Source organism: Rhinolophus sinicus, chromosome 15 (genome assembly GCF_057876585.1).
Source record: "Rhinolophus sinicus isolate RSI-liver-muscle chromosome 15, RSI-T2T, whole genome shotgun sequence".
NCBI classification, from domain to species: Eukaryota; Metazoa; Chordata; class Mammalia; order Chiroptera; family Rhinolophidae; genus Rhinolophus; species Rhinolophus sinicus.
Window position 1 is genome coordinate 75,412,019 of NC_142515.1, and position 20,051 is coordinate 75,432,069.

At 53.6% G+C, this 20,051-nt stretch overlaps 1 protein-coding gene across 5 annotated transcripts in view; it reads right to left on the bottom strand.

Moving 5' to 3' along the window:
• Positions 1 to 4,996: 4,996 nt before the first annotated feature.
• Positions 4,997 to 20,051, bottom strand: part of DPP9 (dipeptidyl peptidase 9) — a 36,074-nt gene continuing 21,019 nt past the window's right edge. For 3 of the 5 annotated variants that reach the window (XM_019744014.3, XM_019744013.3, XM_019744015.3), the window contains 9 exons: positions 18,128 to 18,207; positions 15,428 to 15,580; positions 14,874 to 15,009; positions 13,155 to 13,300; positions 12,004 to 12,150; positions 10,877 to 11,029; positions 10,121 to 10,263; positions 8,730 to 8,841; positions 4,997 to 6,061 (listed from right to left, as the gene is read on the bottom strand). In XM_019744014.3, coding sequence (XP_019599573.2) covers positions 5,969 to 6,061; positions 8,730 to 8,841; positions 10,121 to 10,263; positions 10,877 to 11,029; positions 12,004 to 12,150; positions 13,155 to 13,300; positions 14,874 to 15,009; positions 15,428 to 15,580; positions 18,128 to 18,207 — 1,163 coding nt within the window. In that variant the 3' untranslated portion in view covers positions 4,997 to 5,968. Of the gene's footprint in view, positions 6,062 to 8,729; positions 8,842 to 10,120; positions 10,264 to 10,619; positions 10,755 to 10,876; positions 11,030 to 12,003; positions 12,151 to 13,154; positions 13,301 to 14,873; positions 15,010 to 15,427; positions 15,581 to 18,127; positions 18,208 to 20,051 lie in introns of those variants that run through there. The other 2 variants (XR_012498027.2, XM_074337624.2) reach the window with 2 other exon arrangements.

Consider the following 20,051-nt stretch of genomic DNA (forward strand, 5'->3'; position numbering starts at 1 on the left):
ATGGTTGCTGGTTGGGAGGGGGTGGGAATGAGGGGGAAGGTGAGGGGATTAGAAAGTACAAATTGGTATTCAAAATATTGCCACAGGGATATGAAAGACAGTTTGGGGAATATAATCAATAATGTTGTAAAGATTTTGTAGGGTGTCAGATGTGCACTTGTCTTATTAGTGAGACCACTTCATGGACGGTGTAGATGCCTGACCACTGCGCTGTACATCTGAAGCTGAAGCTGAATAATAATGACCGTCAACTATAATTATATAATTATATATATGATATGTATATGTATATATATATGGTCACAGTATATGGAGTACAGCATAAGGAATAGTCAGCGGAACTGTAACAGCTATATACGATGTCAGAGGGGTAGTAGATTGGAGGAGGGGGGATATCACTTTATGAGGGGTGAAATGTCTATTACATTGTTTTTAAAAAATTTAGATCTTAATCTACTAGTAATTTTTATATAGTGTGAGGTAGCTATTGAAATAAAAATTTGTTTAAAAGAAAAAAGTACCATAGACTGGGGGGCTTCAATAACACAGGTGTACTTCTGACATTTCTGGAGGCTGGGAAGTACAAGAGCAAGGCTCTGGCTGTTGAAAGCCCACTTCCTGGTTCATAGACTGCTTTCTTCTGCCTGTGTCCTCACGTGGTGGAAGAGGTGAGGGGTCTCTTTTATAAGGGCACTGATCCCATTCATGGGGCTTTACTCTCATGACCTAATTATCTCCCAAAGACCCCACCTCCTAATACCATTACATTGGGGGGTAGGTTTCAGCATGAATTTGGGGGGACAGAAATATTTAGTCTATAACAATCATGTACCAGAAAAAAAATGACATTATAGGAAGAAACGCTGAAATCCAAACAAGGTCTGCATAGGTAGATAATAGGATTGTATTGATGTTAATTTCCTGACTTCAATAATCTGGCTTGTACCATACGATGTTAACATTAGGGGAAGCTGGGCAAGGGGCATTAGAGAACTGTGTCAGATCTGCAGCTTTTCTGTAAGCCTAAAATTATTTCAAAATCAAAAGTCAAAAATAACTAACCTCAAGGGATTGTCAGGAGGATTCACTGAGGGAATGCAGGTTAAGAACTCAAAATTCTAGCTGTTAACTAGCATCAGATGCCAATGAAGAAATCCCAGGTTTTCGACTGAATTTTTTTGTGTGTGGGGGGGGGGTCCTCAACAAATTGCTTAGAGTTTCAAGAAAACACTAATGGCCAGATCTGGAGTATCCAGAATTAAGCTGCTTTTCCTAGCTCTTTCTGACTTGAAACAACAGACTACAGAGAGAAAATGTCACAAGCAACCCCTAAGCTGGGAAGTAGTCCACTCTTTGAGGAACTCTACCCCCAGACACAGAGGATGAAGGTCAGTTTCAGGGAGGTGAGGTGGCTCCTGTAGGAGGCTGATTACTCCACAGAGAAACTCCAGATGTCATGCTTTTCAGTAGTGTCTGCCTGTCCTAAATTGGGATACCTGCTTCTGTTAAGAAATTTCCTCTTTGCAACTGTCTGGTCTGGATCCATTAGAAATTGGCTCCATAAACTTGATGAACTCTGTCCTGTTCCTTCAGTGTTTTACACAGCATGATTCCGTTCATGTCTTTCCTATCCTCACCGCTGTCTGACCTTCAGCTTGTTCCTATTAAGGATTCAGTGTCCAAGAGCTGTCAGTAACGACACTTATTTCAATTGTGAGCTGTTCAAGTCTCCTACTAAAGAGGGGTAGATGTGTGGTGTGTGTGTGTGTGTTTTCTTTTTAGAAAGACTGAGCCCCAGTGCCTCTTGTTCCGTTTCCCCCTTTTTGCCATACACACCACACGCGCACACACTCCCAAACCAAAAGGCACGCACTGAAAGGATTAAAAGAAAAAGCCATCATTCCAAAGATCCTGCTTTCTTGACATGGTATCTAGCAGTCCTAAAGGAAACCACTGATACAAATACCACAGACCTCTGTGGTCAGGACACCATAAACAGGGTGGGTGTGGATATAAACGGATCACATGAAGGAGCTCCGTGGTGAATAGACAGTTCATATTTTGATTGTGGTGTACAGGAATCTGTACAGGTGACAAAGTGGAAAAGAACTACACACCCAACCCAGAAATGAGCACATGTGAAAGCTGATAAAATGCAAATAAGATTTAAAGTCTAGTTAATTGCATTGTACTGTCAGTTTCCTGGTTTGACAATGTACTATGGTTAGTAAGATATAAGCTGGGTGAAAGGTACACAGGACTCTATTATTATTATTATTATTATTTTTTTTAATCTTTTTTTTTGGGGGGTGGGGGTGGGGGAAGGGGAACAGGACTTTATTGGGGAACAGTGTGCACTTCCAGGACTTTTCTCGAAGTTGTTGTCCTTTCTATCTTAGTTGTGGGGGGTTCTGTTCAGCTTCAAGTTGTTCTTTCAGTCTTAGTTGTGGAGGGCGCAGCTCAGCTCCAGGTCCAGTTGCTGTTGCTAGTTGCAGGGGGCACAGCCCACCATCCCTTGCGGGAGTCGAAGCGGCAACCTTGTGGTTGAGAGGACATACTCCAACCAACTGAGCCATCCAGGAGCTCAGCGGCAGCTCAGCTCAAGATGCCGTGTTCAATTTTAGTTGCAGGGGGCGCAGCCCACCATCCCTTGCGGGAGTCGAGGAATTGAACTGGCAACCTTGTGGTTGAGAGCCCGCACTCCAACCAACAACTGAGCCATCCGGGAGGCAGCTCAGCTCAAGGTGCCGTGTTCAATTTTAGTTGTAGGGGGCAGAGCCCACCATCCCTTGCGGGACTCGAGGAATTGAACTGGCAACCTTGTGGTTGAGAGCCCACTGGCCCATGTGGGAATCGAACCGGCAGCCTTCAGAGTTAGGAGCACGGAGCTCTAACCGCCTGAGACACCGGGCCGGCCAGGACTCTATTATTTTTGCAACTTCCTTTGTGTGTATACGCATAGTTATTTTTTAAAGTACCATAAACATATTTGAAAGGCAAATGAAAAATCAGGAAAATATCTGCAACAGATATGATATAACACAGGGTTTCATGTCTACTGCATATGGGTTCCGGCCAATTAGGGGAGATGAGCACCTCCACCAAGAAAGGAATCAAGCACGTGCACAGGGAACCTTAAACAGCATCAGGGACCCTCCTGCTGACAGTAACCCACCAGTGTGAGAAAAACAAGTGGCCATGTATCAACCTAGAAGAAACAGAAACTTCTCACCTGCCACCTCGGAGAGACAAAGACCTGTCAGCAGACACTTGTCCCATTGTAGCTGCCCATCATCCATTCCCCCTTCCTGTTGGCACCCCACTTCCCTTTCTGGACCTGTCAGGGCAGGAATACGGCTGACGTTTGGCCAATGGATGCCGTCTCATGATGATCTGAGTGCTGATTGCACGAGGTAGGGATAGAAGGTGCTGATGAAGGGGCAGTTCCTGCTTTGAGATGATTGAGGGGTGCCAGTTGCCAAGTCTCCTGGGGCGACCCCGGTGTCCCCTTTGTCACCAGTTTCTATCATTCTGTGATTTTGACTAGGTCCCTCCCCACTTTATTTCACAGTGGATTAAGTGAGAGACATCTTGTCCCTGAGAGTTTAAAAATTCATTGGCTGTTTCCTACCCATGCAACATCTTAAAATCGGCAACATAGTTCAATTTGCAAAACATGTATGGCAATGAACTGGTTTCCTTCATATATAAAGAGTGTCTACAAATCAATGAGGCCAATAGATCAAAAGAAAGGTAGACAAATGATTACTATGAAGTGTCTTGAAACGTGAAAATATTCCTACACATAGAAATTTGAGTTCAAATTACAGTGAGATGCCATGTTTCACCTCTAAGATTGGCGAAGATAAAAGTGTTTGACAACACATAGTATGGGTGAAGGAATGAAGAAACAGGCACAATTATCCCCTTAGCACAGTGTACACTGGAAGGCAATTTGACAATATTCTTGAAAATTAAAACTGAATATGCCTTCTGATACTTCTAGGAATTTACCCAATGAACTCAAACATATGCCCAAAATATGTACAAAGCTATTGGTTGCAGTATCATTTCTACCAGAGGTTGTCCAATTACAGCTTGTGGGTCAAATCTAGCCAGGCGTCTGTTTTTGTAAATAAAGTTTTATTGGCACACAGCCACATCTACTCATTTACATATAGTCAGTGGCTGCTTTTGAACTACAAAGGCAGAGCTGAGTAGTTGCAACAAACTACAAAGCCCAAAATATTTACTATCTGGCCCTTTACAGACAAAGCCTGCTGACCTGATTGAGACAAAAAGCCCAGAATAACTTGTTATCCCTTGATAAGTGCCTAGTAAAATAAATTATGGCACATTCACAAAGCTGAATAGAATGCAGCTATTAAAAAGAGAGGCAACCCAGGGGTTACCTCTTGGGAAGGAGGGCATCCTTCCTCTCTATAGCCTTCTGCACTACGTTTACTTTTTTAGACCATTAAAAATAAAAGTTGAGCCTCCCAAAGGACGGAGAGGGGGATCGTGCTTGGTGAGACCATCCTGCTGTTAGATACTCAAATACCACGAAGGATGTCTACACAGTTTCCAGTCTTTAGGTCTCTCAGCTATTGGGACAAACATGAAGAGGGGGTTTCCTGACCCCCAAATACCAAATCAAGCCTCTAGACAAGCATACCTGCAAAACGAAGGAATGGGGGCCCACAGAGCAACCAGCCAGGGTGCTCCCCTCAGGTCGTGCTGTGGCCCTGGCCACATCCTATGCTGGGTCCCTAAGTGACTCATCAGGACCTCTGGACTGTCCTCACTGGGCCACTCTGATGAGGGATGGGGCATCTTCCAGTCTGGGCACGGTGCCCCTGCCCCCTTTTGTACCAGACCACCCCAGGCTGACTGCAAAGACCACCAGGCCTTTGGCTCAGTTGCCTCCCGGACCCCACGCACTCAGAAAGGCCCCCATCACCAGCGGAGGGCTAAGAAGGAACCTCAGGAAAGTGGCAACGCTTCCATCTGGAATCGTTTAATGAGCCTACTTCTTACACGCATAATTATAAAAGAATAAGTAAGAATTGACAAAAATATTTTCTTTCCATAATATGTAGAGGTGGTTTGTTTCTGTTTTTTTTTTTTTTTGCCCGCCCCTGGCAGAACTCTTGGCAGGGAGGGAAAAGAAGGAGTAAGGATAACCCTGAGGTGGGGATGGTTCCACTCCCAACCCTGGAACCTGGTCTGTGCGGGCCAGGCAGACGTGTAGCCACAGGGCTGAGGAGCGGGCAGCAGCCACTGGCCAGCAGACCGGAGCTGACCGCGTTCAGAGCCTGCCTGAAAGCTGGGGAGAGGCGGGCGCAGGAGGGCTGCCCTCCCTTGTTCCCGCTGCTGCATCACCCCCCACTCCCGCCTTCGGAAGAGGTGGCTCACCGGGCGCTGGCTGGGCTGAACCCCATTGCCCAGCAACAGACCCCAATTCTAGATTTAGGCACCCCTTGCTTTCTGTCTTTTAAATAATTATGAAAAACGTCCCCCCAAACAAAACACAAATAGGAAGTGGGGCAGGTAGGGAGAAAAGGCAATTGCATGCTTCCGTGCTGGGCGCGGCAGCCGGGTCAGGGCCCAGGCGGCAGACCTGGTGTCTCCAGCGCCCGGTGGAGTTCAGGCCTCCCACTCCCGACAATGGGGACGGGAGTGGATGGCTTTAGGAAGTGCCTCGTGGGTGGCGGCCTCATCTCTCCATCCTGACAACCAAGAAGCAGCAGGCAAAGAAACCAGGAGCATTTTAAAAAATGATAAAAGGCGTTGGGGTGTGAAGGCGGCAGCTTGGGCCTGGGGCGGGGCTGTCCAGTGGGGTCCGCGGAGACGGCACCTCAAGGGGGCCTGTGGGTCCACTCGGTCTTTTCCGCCTGGTCCCCCTGGCGGTGGTGGCAGCGGTGAAGCCACTTGTGCTCTAAGTGTGCGCCGCGGTGGGCGCAGGCCCTCAGAGGTGTTCTTGTAGAAAGTGCAGCAGCGTGACTTCATAGTGCTCGCCGGACTCGGGGCAGCGGATGCTGTGTCTCTCGTTGGGGTAGATCTGGGTGGACAGAGAAGGCAGGAGTGGTGGCACCGGGACTCTGCACCCTGGAATCCCCCCTCCCCCTCCAAAGACAGAACACAAGCTCTGGAGCTGAAAAACCTGGGTTTGAATCCTTCCCTCCCACTGGCTGACCTGCTGTGGAACTCTGGGTAAGTAACCACCTCCCTGACTACAGCCAGCCCGCTCAAAAACGGGGTATTCAAACTTTGCAGGGTCTTTGCGGGGTTCTCTTAAAACGCAGAGCACTTACATGTATGAAAGATTAAGAAACGGTACTGCCACTCTGTCCCCCAAAACCCAGGGAGGTGCAATGAACCCATCCCGGTGGAGGTGGTGGGACTGCAGACCTCAGGAGCCATGTCCACTTTACCAAAAGGCCACCTGTGGGCTGCACACGTCAAGGCCCCCAGCACGGCCTCCTCCCAAGCTTTGCCAAGTGTTTCCTGGGTCTGCTCACCACTGCAAAGGGATCATTCCCACAGAGGGGCAGCGACACGTTGGTTCCAAGGGCCACACCCTAAAAATCACCCAGTGCCTGAGACCTGGCTGAGGAGATGCCCAGGTAGACAGCAACAGCAGGACAGGTCCTGCCTCTCTCTGGCCATGAAGCGAGGACTCCCACACTCTAAGAGCTTCCGGATGGGCCCTGGAGGCTTATGGGACAGGCATAAAACCTGCTCCAGACTTTCCCAAAGAACTTGATTGGTACCAGGACGAGGAAGCCCACTCCTCGCCTCTTCCTGCCGGTGAGATGGGTTTCTGAACTATACTACTCCTTCCTCTCTGGGCCCATGTCACTGCCCTAGCCCATTACCAGGGAAATGCATCAAATTGCCCAGAGTTCTCCCCTCCTCCACACCTGCCTTCTTTAATCCATCCCTGGATGAATCACAAGACTGACCCCAGCTCAGAGCTCTGCAAGGACTTGCCAGCCTCACATCAGACCTGGTCTCCTGGTCCCTGCTGTTCCTGCATCCTCACAGGCCCCAAGCCTTCCCCACCTGGGGCACTGGCACTGCCTGAGAGACCCCAATGCACCCACTCCTTCATGCCACGTTGGCTCCTAGTTACTTCCTCCTCCTCCTCCTCCTGGGCTGTGAGGGTAGGGAGAAGGTCTGCCTGGCTCCTCACTGTGCTCCTAGCCCTCAGCCCAGGCCTGGCCTATGACAAATATGGGTGAACAAACTGTCTGAACCATAAAGTGGGGTGCCATCCATCTCCCTCAAACAGTGCCCTGTTCCCCCCTCCAACAGTGTCTCATCTCTCTTTCAGCTTCCCCCAGGGAGGTGGGGGCTCTGGACTTTGGGCCCACCCCGAGTGCTAAATGCTTTCCCTGAGAACTCAATTGGCCCTCACAGCCTATTGTGCCCATTTCAAAGATGAGGAAGCAAGGCCTGAGGTTAACAGACCTGCCACCTAAGGCCCCACGGGAGGGAGCGGCTACCCCAGGCACCCAGCTCAGGGTTTCAGGCTCCAGACACCCGAGGCTCCATCCTGAGCCCCCTGACCTTCACCCTGCTCTGCTGCTGCCTCTGGCCTATTTGTGAGGGGCATGTGCGGTTGGGGGTGGGGGCTGCCAAGAGGCACTCCAACAGCTCTGCACGCCCCCGGAGCTCTGCCTCCCTCCTGCTACTTGTATGTCCAGCAAGGAGGTGTCCAGTCACAGATCCCTGAAGCCTGTGCCGCCATCCTGTGACCCTCAGTGATGGGGCTCCCCTGACAGGAGAGAGCACGGAGGCATCTGGGAAGCACAGATATGGTGGTGGCAGCATGTGATCGACTCTGTCCCTCCGACCTCCAGAATCCACCAGGCCACTTTCCTGCCAGGACAATTGACTATGGCTTATGTCTCACTGGCCCCTGTCTATAGCGCAGCCAGAGGGATGCTGGTCACATGACAAATAGAGCGGTCACAGTCCGTTCCCAGGTCTGTACATGTCTCCTCATCCTTAGAACAAAATCCAGTCGAGGCTCTGCCCCTCATCCAAGACCCACCCCCTTAATGCCAAAGTCTAGCGGCCCACCAAGGCTCTGCCCCTTGTCGAACGCCCCATCTGTCACCTGAGGCCCCAGCCAGTGGCCCTGCCTTGGTCTTCAACTCGTCCCCAGGTTACTTCACCAGCTACCCTGGTCTTTTGTCCCCAGGCTCCTTCCTCCGACTCGTTACCTGTGTCTGGTATCCTCCACTCACACATCCCTTCTCGGCCTGACTGACTCCCCACTCACTCTTGAGCACCCTTAAATATCACCTCTTCTGTGAATTTTCTGACACCTCTATTAAGGTAACCCTCCACCTGGATGCTTTCAGCACTCTGGACAGTTCCTCCAAACCCAGTTTCTTCGTTTAAAATAAAACGTATGCCTGCGGGATTTGGCAGCACCGACCTCCCTCTAGCAGGCCCTGGGCTGGGGTGGGTTTGGCCGTGTTCCCTCGCTGTTCCCCGCACTGAGGGCAGCACAGACCGGGATGCATGATTGCTGAATAAAGGATGAAAGAATGTCAGGACCCAGGGGGCCCAGGGTGGGGGTGGAGGCTGGCGGTGCAGGGTGACCACAGATGCTCTGGGAGAGGCAGCAAATGCAATGGGAGGTGACGCCGCCCTGATCGTGCTGCCCACCCTGCCGGCTTCTGGGAGGGACCCGGAAGCGTCCAGGAGCCACCCACCTGGAGCTGGTAAGGTTTTCCTGCTCGGATCAGTTGGGAAACAAGGAAGTTTGTGTGGAAAAAGTGCACGTTCTCATCCAGGAAGCCATGAAGGATGAGCAGGCGGTTGGGCCTGGAAGACAAAGCGGGGGAGGGTCTGAAGTGGGGGCCCTCTCCTCCCACCCCGGGGCAGTTCGTCCCAGAGGCCCTCCCCAGCCCTGGGTCAGTGGTGGAATGGAAAGCCAGGGCGCGTGACTGGTGGGTCAGGGAGGCCCCCTCGTTTCCTTCTAGGCAAGGAGGGGAGAAGGGTGTGTGTGGCCATGTGTGAAAAGCCCTAAGCTACAGGGAAAGTTCTAGAGCAGTGCCACCCCGAGGCACTCAGGGATGATGGAATATTCTAGACCTGCCCAATCCAATGTAGTCCTAGCATCACCACCATCACCACACATGGCTACTAAGCACTTGAAATATGGCAAGAGTGGCCAAAGAACTATATTTTTTAATGTTTTGGTTATAAAAAAAAATACTTTATTGAAGTGAAATTCACACAGTCTAAAATCATCTCGTTTTAAAGTGAATGGTTCATGGGTATTTGGTACGTTCACAAGGTTGTGCAACCATTGCCTCTATCTAGGTCCAGAACATTCCATCACCCCAAAGGAACAACCCTGTGCCCAGCAGCAGTCACTCCCATCCCCTGGCAACTAACCCTCTGTATCTGTCTCGATGGGTTTATTACTTCAGTGGATGTGAGTGAATGTGCACTTAAATTTAAGTGGCCACGTGTGGCCGGTGGCTTCCGCACTGGATGGCACAGGTCTAGAGCTGGGGGTTCCAAACTTGGCTGCACATAAGCGTCCCCAGGAAGCCCAGGCCACACTCCAAACCACACAGAGTAGCCTTGCTGAAAGAGGGACCCAGGTGGGGTCAGCCTATGATGGGCACCCCCACAAGTCATGGGACCTGGGCATACTTGTGTACTCGGAGAGCCACAGCAGAAAGTGGCAACACTGTTTTCTTTCAATCAGAGAATCAGTTGCCAATGCTGAAAGTGTGACAAGGGACATTGAGCTGGTCTCATGGACACGGATATTACAACCATGTAAATCCAAACTGTCAAAACCCACAAGACAGGGCTGTTCAGGTTCAAGACTGACTGATGAGCCCAGGTAGGCCGTGTGCTCGGGAGGTGAGGGTAGCCCTCGCACACAGTGGTGCAAATCTAGAACCTGCCTTCCATCTTTTTGAAAGCAGGGCTGGGGTGCCCACTTCCTGTGAGGAACAGAGAGGAGAGGGCTGCGGGAGGGGATTGAAGGCTCAAGCAGAGAGAGGGAGGAGTGGAAGCCACAGGAGCAGTGTCAGGGGTGAGGGGACCTCAGTGACAGGCACTCCCAGGGAAGGTGGAGCCTTACTCATTGGGCAGCTTCTCCACATGCAGGGCCACGGAACCCGCATCGTAGCCGAGCTGGTTGTTCTCCGGGACGTCCATGTAACGTTCTGTGTACCCTGTGTCGTAGGCCATCCAGACGGTGACGGGGGCGCCTGCAATAGCCACCTGAGGGCCACAGGAGACGGACAGGGTAGAGAGAGAGAGAGGAGAGAAATACACGCACATGGGTCAGCTCCCAGGTGTCTGCGCTCAGCTGGCTGTCCTGGGGCCTCCCGGAGGACATGAGGAGCGGGCATGCACACGGGGGCTGGCAGGGAGGGGCCCTCAGACCGTGTGTCCCCATGGACTGTGCGCTGTTGAGGGAGGGCGGGTGAGCTGAACGGGTGCATTGAGGCCGGGATCGGCCCCTCCCTGGTCCCACTGCCTTCCTGCCTCCTCCTCCTCATCGCCGCCCCGCGGTGCCCGGACAGTGCCGCCGGCCTGGGGGCCCCTCCCCCGACGCTCTTCACACCATGCCCCACCTCTGCCCATCCGAGGCCGGGGTCCCGGGCTCAGCCTCCCACAGAGAGCTGCTGGCGGGGTTTTGTGCAGCCGGATGCCGTCCTGGGGTCAGCAGTGGCGGGCAATGAGGAGGGGGGCTCGGCCCCGTGGGGCTGCTGCGGGGAGAAACAGCCACGTGGCAAGGCCCCTGCCGAGATGCCTCCCCTAGGGGGGCGGGCTCCGAGGGGCACGGGCGGGCGACGGCAGAGAGGAGGGCGGGGGCGGGGGCGGGACCCACCTTGAACACTTGGGGCTTGTGGATCAGCCCCATGAGCGAGAGGAAGCCTCCATAGGACCAGCCGTGGATGGCCACCCGGCTCAGGTCGACGAAGCCATACTTCTCGGCCACAAACTGCAGGCCCTCCACCTGGTCCTCGATCTCCACCTGGCCCTGGGGGACGAGGCCAGGTACCTCTCAGTGGCCTCCTCCCGGGGTTGGGCACTGCTATCTCACTTCTGTCCCTTTTGGGGAGCCCTCTTCCTCTTGGATCAAAGCAGCTTTCTGGAAGATACTACTTTCTCCAGGCCCTGTTCACACCTTCCCTGCTCTCTGGGGTGGTGGTTAGACAGGCGGCCTGGCACCAACCCTACCCTGCTACCTCCTAGCTGAGTGACTCTGAGAAAGTCATATCCCCTCTCTGGGCCCCAAAAATGAGCATATTAACCCGAATAGGACCCATTTTACAGCGGGTGTGAGGGTGACACGAAATGGTGTGTGCATTCCAAGGCCCAGAACATACTAAGGCCCAATAAACAGCTGGTACCATCACCATCACCATCCCCACCGCCATCATGGCCACAGTCACCACCACCACAACTACCACCATCGTCACCATCAGTAGCAGCAGCATTACCATCCCCTGTCTCACTACCATCACATCTCCATCACCACCATCACCATCACCACCGTTACCACCACCACCACCACCATCACCACCATCACCATCACCACCGTTACCACCACCACCACCACCATCACCACCGCTACCACCACCACCGTTACCACCACCACCACCACCACCGCCGCCATCACCATTAGCACCACTTCTACAGCTACCAATCCCTGTCTGGGCCAGCCCTTGGCACTTCCTGCCAACTGGGCCTATGCCATGTCTGGCTGTGTCTGGGTCTCAGGCACCAGTGGGATGGGTGTATACTTGTCTCCCCATAGGGCAAAGCTCAGAGCTGAGCAACAAAGCAGATGTTTCTTGTGGTTCCAAAAGGCCACCCCACTTGCACCTGGCATCTTGGCCAGAATGTTCCTTGAGGGAGGTACCCTAGGGCCAACAACAAACCACCAATCAACACACCCCAGATCTTCCTTCACCACACAGGAAGGGCGCGGAGACTGGGAAGAGAAGTTACCATTTGGTTTTTCAGGGCCCCTTCGAACCGAAGTCCTCGCTGACATGAGCCCCTGCCATCAATCACAACCACAGCATAGCCCAGGGATGCCAGCGTGTTGAGCCGCAAATACTTGATTCCTTTGAAAGAGTTATTCACCAACTGCACCTGCGGGGGAAAGGTGAAGAGAGGATGTGGGCTTTGGGTGAACGGTGAGAAATCTAGCACGACATGCCAGGCAGGATGGGCTAGGCGGGCCAGAGGCCAGCGGGACAGAGCCAGGGTGTCTTACAGCCTAACCAAAGAGCCTGTACTTTATTGTGAAGGCTATGGAGGGCCCGGAAGGGTTCTGGATCGGGGCCCATGCTGCACCAGGTCTTGTGCCTGGAACATGTTACAGAGAGGAAGGCCCCACTCACACTACACTCCCTTCTCAGCTGGGCCCTGCCTGGAATCCGCCTGTATTTCTTCAGCCATGTTTTGCCTCTTTTCTATTCAATTATCTCTAAAGAGACATAAAACCTGGTGGGGGAGGGAGGTGGGTTAGTGGCAGCGGCAGTTACTCTCTAACTTGACCTGAAGCAGCTCCTCACTTTGGTACTGTTAATATCTGAGGCCTCATTATTCTGTGTGTGTGTGTGTGGGGGGGCTCCTGGACACTGGAGGGTGTTGACAGCATACCTGGCCTCCACCCACTCAACGCCAGGAGCACCCCCCACCCCAGCTGTGACAACCACAGATGTCTCCAGACATCACCTAGTTTCCCGAGGGAGAGAACACCACAAGTGAGAACTATTGTCTTAGCTGGACCCACCTGCCAATCTGCCAGCCAAATCTGCAAATCTGCTGGCCTGTACCCTTCTCAGAGAACTGGGCCTAGGGCCCATGGCTACCTCTGTCGCCATGCTGGTGACGAGGGGTGAGAGTGGGTCACTGCTGAGCTGGTGGCCCAAATGAACACATGGGGGTCAGCGGGGCTTCCCAAAGGGACAAGGGAGCACGAGCAGGGAAAGGGGGAGGGGGAGGTCATCCAGGAGAATATGGTACGTAGAGACCTAAAGGCAGAAGTGCGAAGGGCCCGGGAGCTCTGTGTGGTCAGTGCAGATGGAGTGAGCCACCCGAATCCTGGCATGGAAGGAGGGGCTCACATGGGGAGCAGGGCCGGCACCCACCTGGGGGCCTCCATACACAAAGAGGACCGTGGGGTGCTTCTTCCCTGGCTGCACGGCGTGCGGCTTGTAGATCATGCCGTAGAGGCGTACGTCTGCCCGCGTGTGGAAGTGAAAGATTTCCGGGGGCACGTAATCCGAGGGACAGCCTGCAGAGACAGTGGCTATTTGAGTGGGAGCCCACAGCTGGCCGATACCCACACTCCACTGCGTGGCCCCCAGCCGCAGAGGGCGGCCTGGAGGCACCCCATCCTGTACTTCCTGAGTTTAAATCAGAATCTGAGGGCAGGAAGTGACTGCTCCCTGTGGGTAAGCGCTGGCCAGGCCACAGCCTGGCTGGAATCAGCTCCTGCAGCTCCATGCTGGCTAAGCACCCATGGAGGTGACAACAGTCCTGGCATTTGTCTAACAGCCATTTTCATGGTCTGCATCTCTCTGATTTTTATGGTTACCTTCGTTTTTGCAAAACAACACTGGTGTTCCAATGATGCTGGTGAGGAGAAGTTTTGTCTAAGATAAAATTATTCAGACAAACAGTGTGGATTTAAAAGTTAAATAAGTAAGTGGTAACGTCAGTCAGGGGCTGTCAAATGTTTTCTAGAAAGGGCTGGAGAGTATTTTCGGCTTTAAGTGCCAAGGAGACATCTGTGTCTCTGTAGTAACAACTCAGCTTTGGGGTTGGGGCCCTAAGGCAGCCACAGATGATGCATAAATACAGGGCACGTGGGGATATGGCCCGAGGCTGTAGTTTGCTAACTGTTCATAGAGGTGATCTATAAACACAGTACAATCGGCATGTTCAGGAAATGGTGCCCGAGTCTATCTGCCTGCAAACGCAGGGCTGGGCGTCAGGAGCATTCCTCGTCTATAAAACCAGGGCCGAGGGTCCAACTCCGACACGTCCCAAGTGATGCGGGGAGAGTCAGGGCCTGAGCTATTGGGTGGAGAGGCCTTTTATCTACTTAGGTTCCAAGGGGTGATGATGTAACAAGATGCTTGTTAGCCCGTGAAACACTCTACAAATGCCAAGGCCTATTTCCTAGAATGTCTGGAAATCTAGCAAGTGGCAGGGCTGGGCTCAGGGAAGGGCTTCCTTTACAGGGATCGACTCCTGTGTGCATTGGACTGAGGGTTTGATTTTCATTCATTCTACGAATGCCGCTGCACCGTTTTGTAGATAAAGGAACATTTTAGGTGACTTGCCCATGGTTCTGAATTGGAACCTGGGGTCACCTCCAGGCTCCTGAACAAACCAACAATCCGCCTCCTGTTCCCCGAGGCCCTACTTGTGACTGAGCCCGGCTCCTTCCACAAAGGCTCCTGAGCATCTGTTCTGTGCCCCTGGAGACAGCAGCGCTGAGGACAGGATGCCCCTACAGGGACCGCTGTGCCTGGCAGACTTGGCTCCTGAACAGTCGGCTTTGTGCGGTGCAGTCCTTAACTGCAGCGTGGAAATGAGACAGTCCCAGGTGGCAGGGCCCACAGGACAATTGGGGCCAGTGGCCATGTTCCATGATGGACTCTCGGGGCTCCCAGGAGGGGCTGGGTGCTGGGGCGGCTGAGCAGGCAGGGCTCTGGGCTGCGCCCTGCCTTGCACGCACCAGGTCAGCTCTACTCACAAGCATTTCTTAATAGGGCCACATTTCATTTTACAGACGCACAAGCTATGGCTCCCACGGGGAAGGACTCGGCCAAGGTACTGGGGGGTCTGGGGGTACTCACTTGCCGACTCCATCATGCTGGCCCAGAACCGGGGCTGCTTGTGCAGAGGGTCATCATCGGGGCCGCTCAGCTTGTAGACGTGCACGCAGGGCGGTGTGCTCACGCTGCTGTAGTGGCTGATGAACATGTCGAAATTCTGTGGGAAGATGGGGACACTGAGCACCTCTCCTCTCCCCTCCACTTCTGCACCCTTCGCCTCATCACACACCAACCTTCACTGAATGTTTACCATCTTTACCCTGTGGGCTTGCTCATTTAAACCTCAAAACTCCACCCACGTGGTGTGGCTATTATTAACATCACCCCCATTTTGTAGATAAGCAAACTGAGGCCCAGAGGAATCTGTCCCCAGGCCAAGGGCCCCAGGTACTCAAAACCAGAACCTTCTGATACCACAGCCCACTCATCTCACTGGTTCTACAGTCAGCAAACTGCTACCAAGTGCTTTCCCTAGATGGGTAGCTGCTGCCCGATGTTCTAGAATGTTCTGCGAGGCTAAAGGCAGGTGCAGGGACAATGGCGCCGGGCACATCAGGGCTTGGGGGAGTGCACACCTGGCTCATGGAGCAGCTGTGGGAGAAGCCGGGCGTGGTGAGGCGCACGATCTCGCCGGCTGACTCATAGCTGACCACGTACAGATGGTGTTCCAGGGGCGTATCCTTCGTGCCTTGGAAGTACACCAGCTTTGTCTCCTCATTGACCCAGATCTGTGGAAGCAGAGGAGCTCCTGGTGAGATGTCTGCCTTCCCACGGCCCCACCCCTCTCCCTGCCCCACAGGGAAGGCCCAGCATTCTGCGGTCAAGGGAACCATTCTCCCCCTAGGTGGCTGGAGAAGTGTCTGGGGGGTCTGGGGGAGACACACTTCTCAGACCCTGTGGGGCGGGAGCCGCCCCTCATCTAGCTGGGCTAACCGCACGTCCTGAGGCGACTTGGAATCGGAACACTGGACAGCTCCTCCAGGTGTGCCAGAGCGGTTGGTGGGAGCTCAGGGCCCAACACGTACCTTGGACAGAGGCTGAGGGAGGGGCTGTGCTGGGCCCAAGGGCCTGCCACCCCAGGCTCTGGTCCCAAGTGGGGTCAGCCCACCCCTCTGAGCCAGATGCGTGGGGTTAAGAGGTGGCGCTCTCTGCCCCACCAGTTTGTTAGGGGAACCCTCATTAGATCCCTGTGTGGTTCTTAGGTGATGCCCTCAGCAGGAGAGGAAAGCACCCTGCTCTGGGGCTGGAATAGGCACTGCCTTTCTGTGGCAAACTGGGCAACATGGGTGCAAAACACTGAAATATGTGTCCTCTGCACTGGCAATTGTGCCCCTTAGGAATTGTGCCCGGGAACTTTACCTGGGGAGGGATTTCAAAATGGAAGGAGAAAGACGAGCAAAGATGAATGGAAGGCGACAACGTGAAGGTCAGAACGGGGGGACTGGTCCCATAACTGGGGCACAATTCTGTGACCATGGAAAACTCTGTTTTGTAAAACCCTTTACAAACCTCCTAAAATGACACGTGCAAATAGGAAAGGTCTGCAGTGATTTCCCTCTGTGGTCATCTCAGAGGAGGGGACGAGACTATGGCGCTTCGAGGTGAGGATTAAAGGGGATTCTGAGCTGAGTCTTATCTGGAATGACTCAGTTATTACAACAAGCACTGATGTACTCCTTGTTACTGTACTTTTTCAATAAATGCAAGTTTTCCAGAAATAGAGGATGTCGTTGGAAAACCCCAAACGACATGGAGTTATGAGAACAACGTGAGAAGGTGCAGAAACGGGAAAGGAGGCACTCTCCAGGCATTGGGACCCACCGAGGCCATGGCCTTCTAGAGGGGGCGCCGAAACAGGCCGGGAGCACACGGTCTCAGGCGGGGACGTCAGAGGATCACTCTTTTCCTTTTTTAATTTTTAAAATGCTGCTGCTGCTGTTTTTCTAATTTCTGGGTAAAAAGGCACGTTAACAGTAAAATGGTCACAGTAATAGAGGAAGGTGGTAACACGGGCTTGTCTGCCACACGCTATGCGTGCCAAGGGCTTCAAATTACGTTAAAGCGGGATCCTTACTCGAGGAGATTCTGCCCCAGGGGACACCTGGCCATGTCTTATATCTGTGCTTGTCCCGACTGGGGGTGCTCCTGGTGTAGAGTGGGTGGGGCCGAGGAGTGCTGATCAACACCCCCCAGTGCCCAGGACACCTCCACAGAGAGTGACCTGGCCCAGATGTCAGCAGTGCTGAGGGAGAGACTGGCCGTCAAGATGAAAGAATCAGAGCTACTGGATGTTCTCATTTCACAGATGAGGAAATGGAGTCTCCGTTTCCCGGCCTAGTGAGGGGAAGGGCTAGACTATGGGCCGGGGGAGCCCTCCAGCAAGACCAGCTGCAACCACAGCAGAGCCACTGAGAGCAGGCAACCGCCCTTCTATTCTCGATGCCTAAGCTTCTGCACCCTCACCTCACACATCAAACTGCAAATGTGAAAGCAGACAGAATCGGGACTGCGCTCCCTGCTTTTACAACTTGCTTCTCTCCCGACAATTTGTAGTGATGTCCTTACAAGTGGGTGACAGAGCATTCCAGCAGGTGTGGCTACACCGTCAGCAGCACGCTATCCACGGAGCCTGTCCTACTGGCATCACTCCTCGAGGTTTACTGACCGCTACATTTCTCACCGTAGGAACGGCGCTTGATGCACGCATGCGTGCTCACATCTCTAACATCTGCCTCTGGTCCAGGAGGCACTTACGCTGGTGTGACACTGGGAGCCAGGAAGTCGGATTAAGGGGGCCCTCTGTAAAATCTGGAGTTGTGTACATCTGGTGTGTTTGGGGCAGTGGCAGGTACGCTTCATCCTCCCTGCGGCTGCTGCCTTTGTTCCCAAACCTCCTGGGGCAGGCGTGGGGGGGTGGGCCCTGGGCGGAAGCTGCCAGACAATCCCACAGTAGGCCCACAAACCACTCTCCCAGGGACAAGTGGTTTTATGGAGCAGGAAGAGGTTAACTGATGAAAGCTCCAGGCAGTGCTGAGAATGGGCCAGGCCCCACCCATCGGCATCCAACAATGCGTACTCAGAACAGCCCCTGTATCCTGCCTGGACCCAGAGTGTGTCCAGACGGTCAACACCGCAGTCCCTGCAGCCCTGGGCATGCTGGAGCTGTGGATGGAGCAGAGCCGGAGGGAGCACGGGCCAGGCAGGGACGGCACTCCAGGCAGGAGGGAACAGGAGCACACACGTACGCATACAAGCATCTATGGAGTCTCTGGTACCTTGGAACCATGCCTGGCCAAAACCTCCCATTCACCGCTGGTCAACGCAATCTCCTCCTTGATGGGGCACTTGAATTCATCTGGAAGGAAGGAAAGGAAAAGAGGTGAAAGGGACCCCGCGAAGCTGATGGGTCTCAAAGCACTGAGACCGAATTCCACCACAGCAAACTCACCCGAGCCCACGCACTCCAGGTTGGTGCCAACAACTTGCCAAGTGCCAGTTTATATCCGCTCAGTCCTAGGCTGGCCCTGCCCCTCCTCCATTCTCCTGCCACCACGGCCCCCTCCCCCAGGCCTGGGCGATGGCTCTACTGGCCGGTCCCCCTGCCTTACTCCACCCCTCTCTGAACCCTGCTCTCCCTTTCACTCTCAAGTCTCCGTGGCCACCCAGATTCAAGCCCATGATTCTCCTGGCTGAGCGCCCCACCGACCACACCTGTAGGGGCCTCTCTAGCAGGACTGTCCTCTGCAAAAGCCACCTTGTCACATGGGCACACTCCTCTTGCCAGTGCCATAAACGGCCGTTCTCCTATCTCACCGGGACACTGTGATATTGCCTTTCAGGAACCAATTCCTTCTAATCCAAAGTGAATGGCGTCCTGCCTTCTCATCTGTTCAATTGCCATCAAGCAGGCATGAGGTGTGTGACAGGAAGCGCAAGCTGGGGATGCAGTTGGGGATCCCCGCAAAGGGCAGATGAGAAACCAGGTGCATCCATCTCAAAAGCAGGAGGCTCTACTCAACAACCACCAGGTGAAATGCTAGCTCAGCCGGCCCATTTCAAGAGGCAGAAATGAGGACTTTCCAAGTGACATCTCCCAACGCTAGGTGTGGGTGGCGGTGAAGTTAGCAGACAAATCGTAAAGCAAAACACCAATAAGCCAAAGAAAATGCTCCTTGGAGACAGTTCAGCCGGCCTGTGACAGCTGCATTTTGAGTGACAATGCTGAGACAGTAGTCACTCCTCAGTCCCTGTCTTACTCGACCCCTTGTAGCTTGTGGCTTCATTTGTTGACGCTCAGGCTCCCCTTGGCTCCTGGCACCCTGGACACACCCTCACTCAGGTCTCTGCCCCGTGCTGGTGGCTGCCTCAGGCTCATTTGTGGGCTCTACCTCTCAACTATAGGGTGGTCCTGGGGCGACTGTTTCCCAGGGGACACTGGATAACGTCTGGGGACATCCATGATTGTCAAGACTGGGGAAGGGTTCTCCTGGCATTGAGTGGGTGGGCCAGGGATGCTGCTAACCCCTCCCAGTGTCGATGACCCCACCTCAGAGAATGACCCGGCCCTGATGGCAGCAGTGCCCATGGGGACCCTGCTCCAAGCCTGAAGGGCCCCAGCATGGCACTCAGACCACACCGCTTCCCTACCCAGGCTCGGCCCTTCGGTGCTCTGTCCTGTCCTGAGGCTGAGACGCCATCCACATGCAAGACGGCCACACTCCCAGTACGCATCCATTTTGCTCCTGAACATGGGAACCTGCCCACACAGCATTCCCACTTCTGGGCACTTCACCTTGAACGTGTCCAAAACCCAGCTCAGGATTCTTCACTCTTCAAACTGTTCCTTTCAGAGTCTTTCCATCTCAGACTGGACCTCCAGAAACCATCCAGATATCCGTGCCTTCCTCTCTCTTTTTCAGACCCCAAATCCAAAATCCACCAACAAACTGTGTTGGCTCGGCAGTGGAAGTGCATCCAGAATCCAATCATGTGGGTCAGCCTGATGCACTGCCTGAACCCAGTCCCTGGTCCCTCTCCTCGTCCCTCAGGCTATGATCCATACCGCGACCCAGGAATCACTTTGAACTGGTGCAGATCAATGATAAAAGCCCAAGTCCCCCCGTGGCCCACACGGCCCTGCACGACCTGCCCCCGTCCCCTCCCTGCCCTCACCTCCTCCCTCTCGCCCCCTCGCTCACT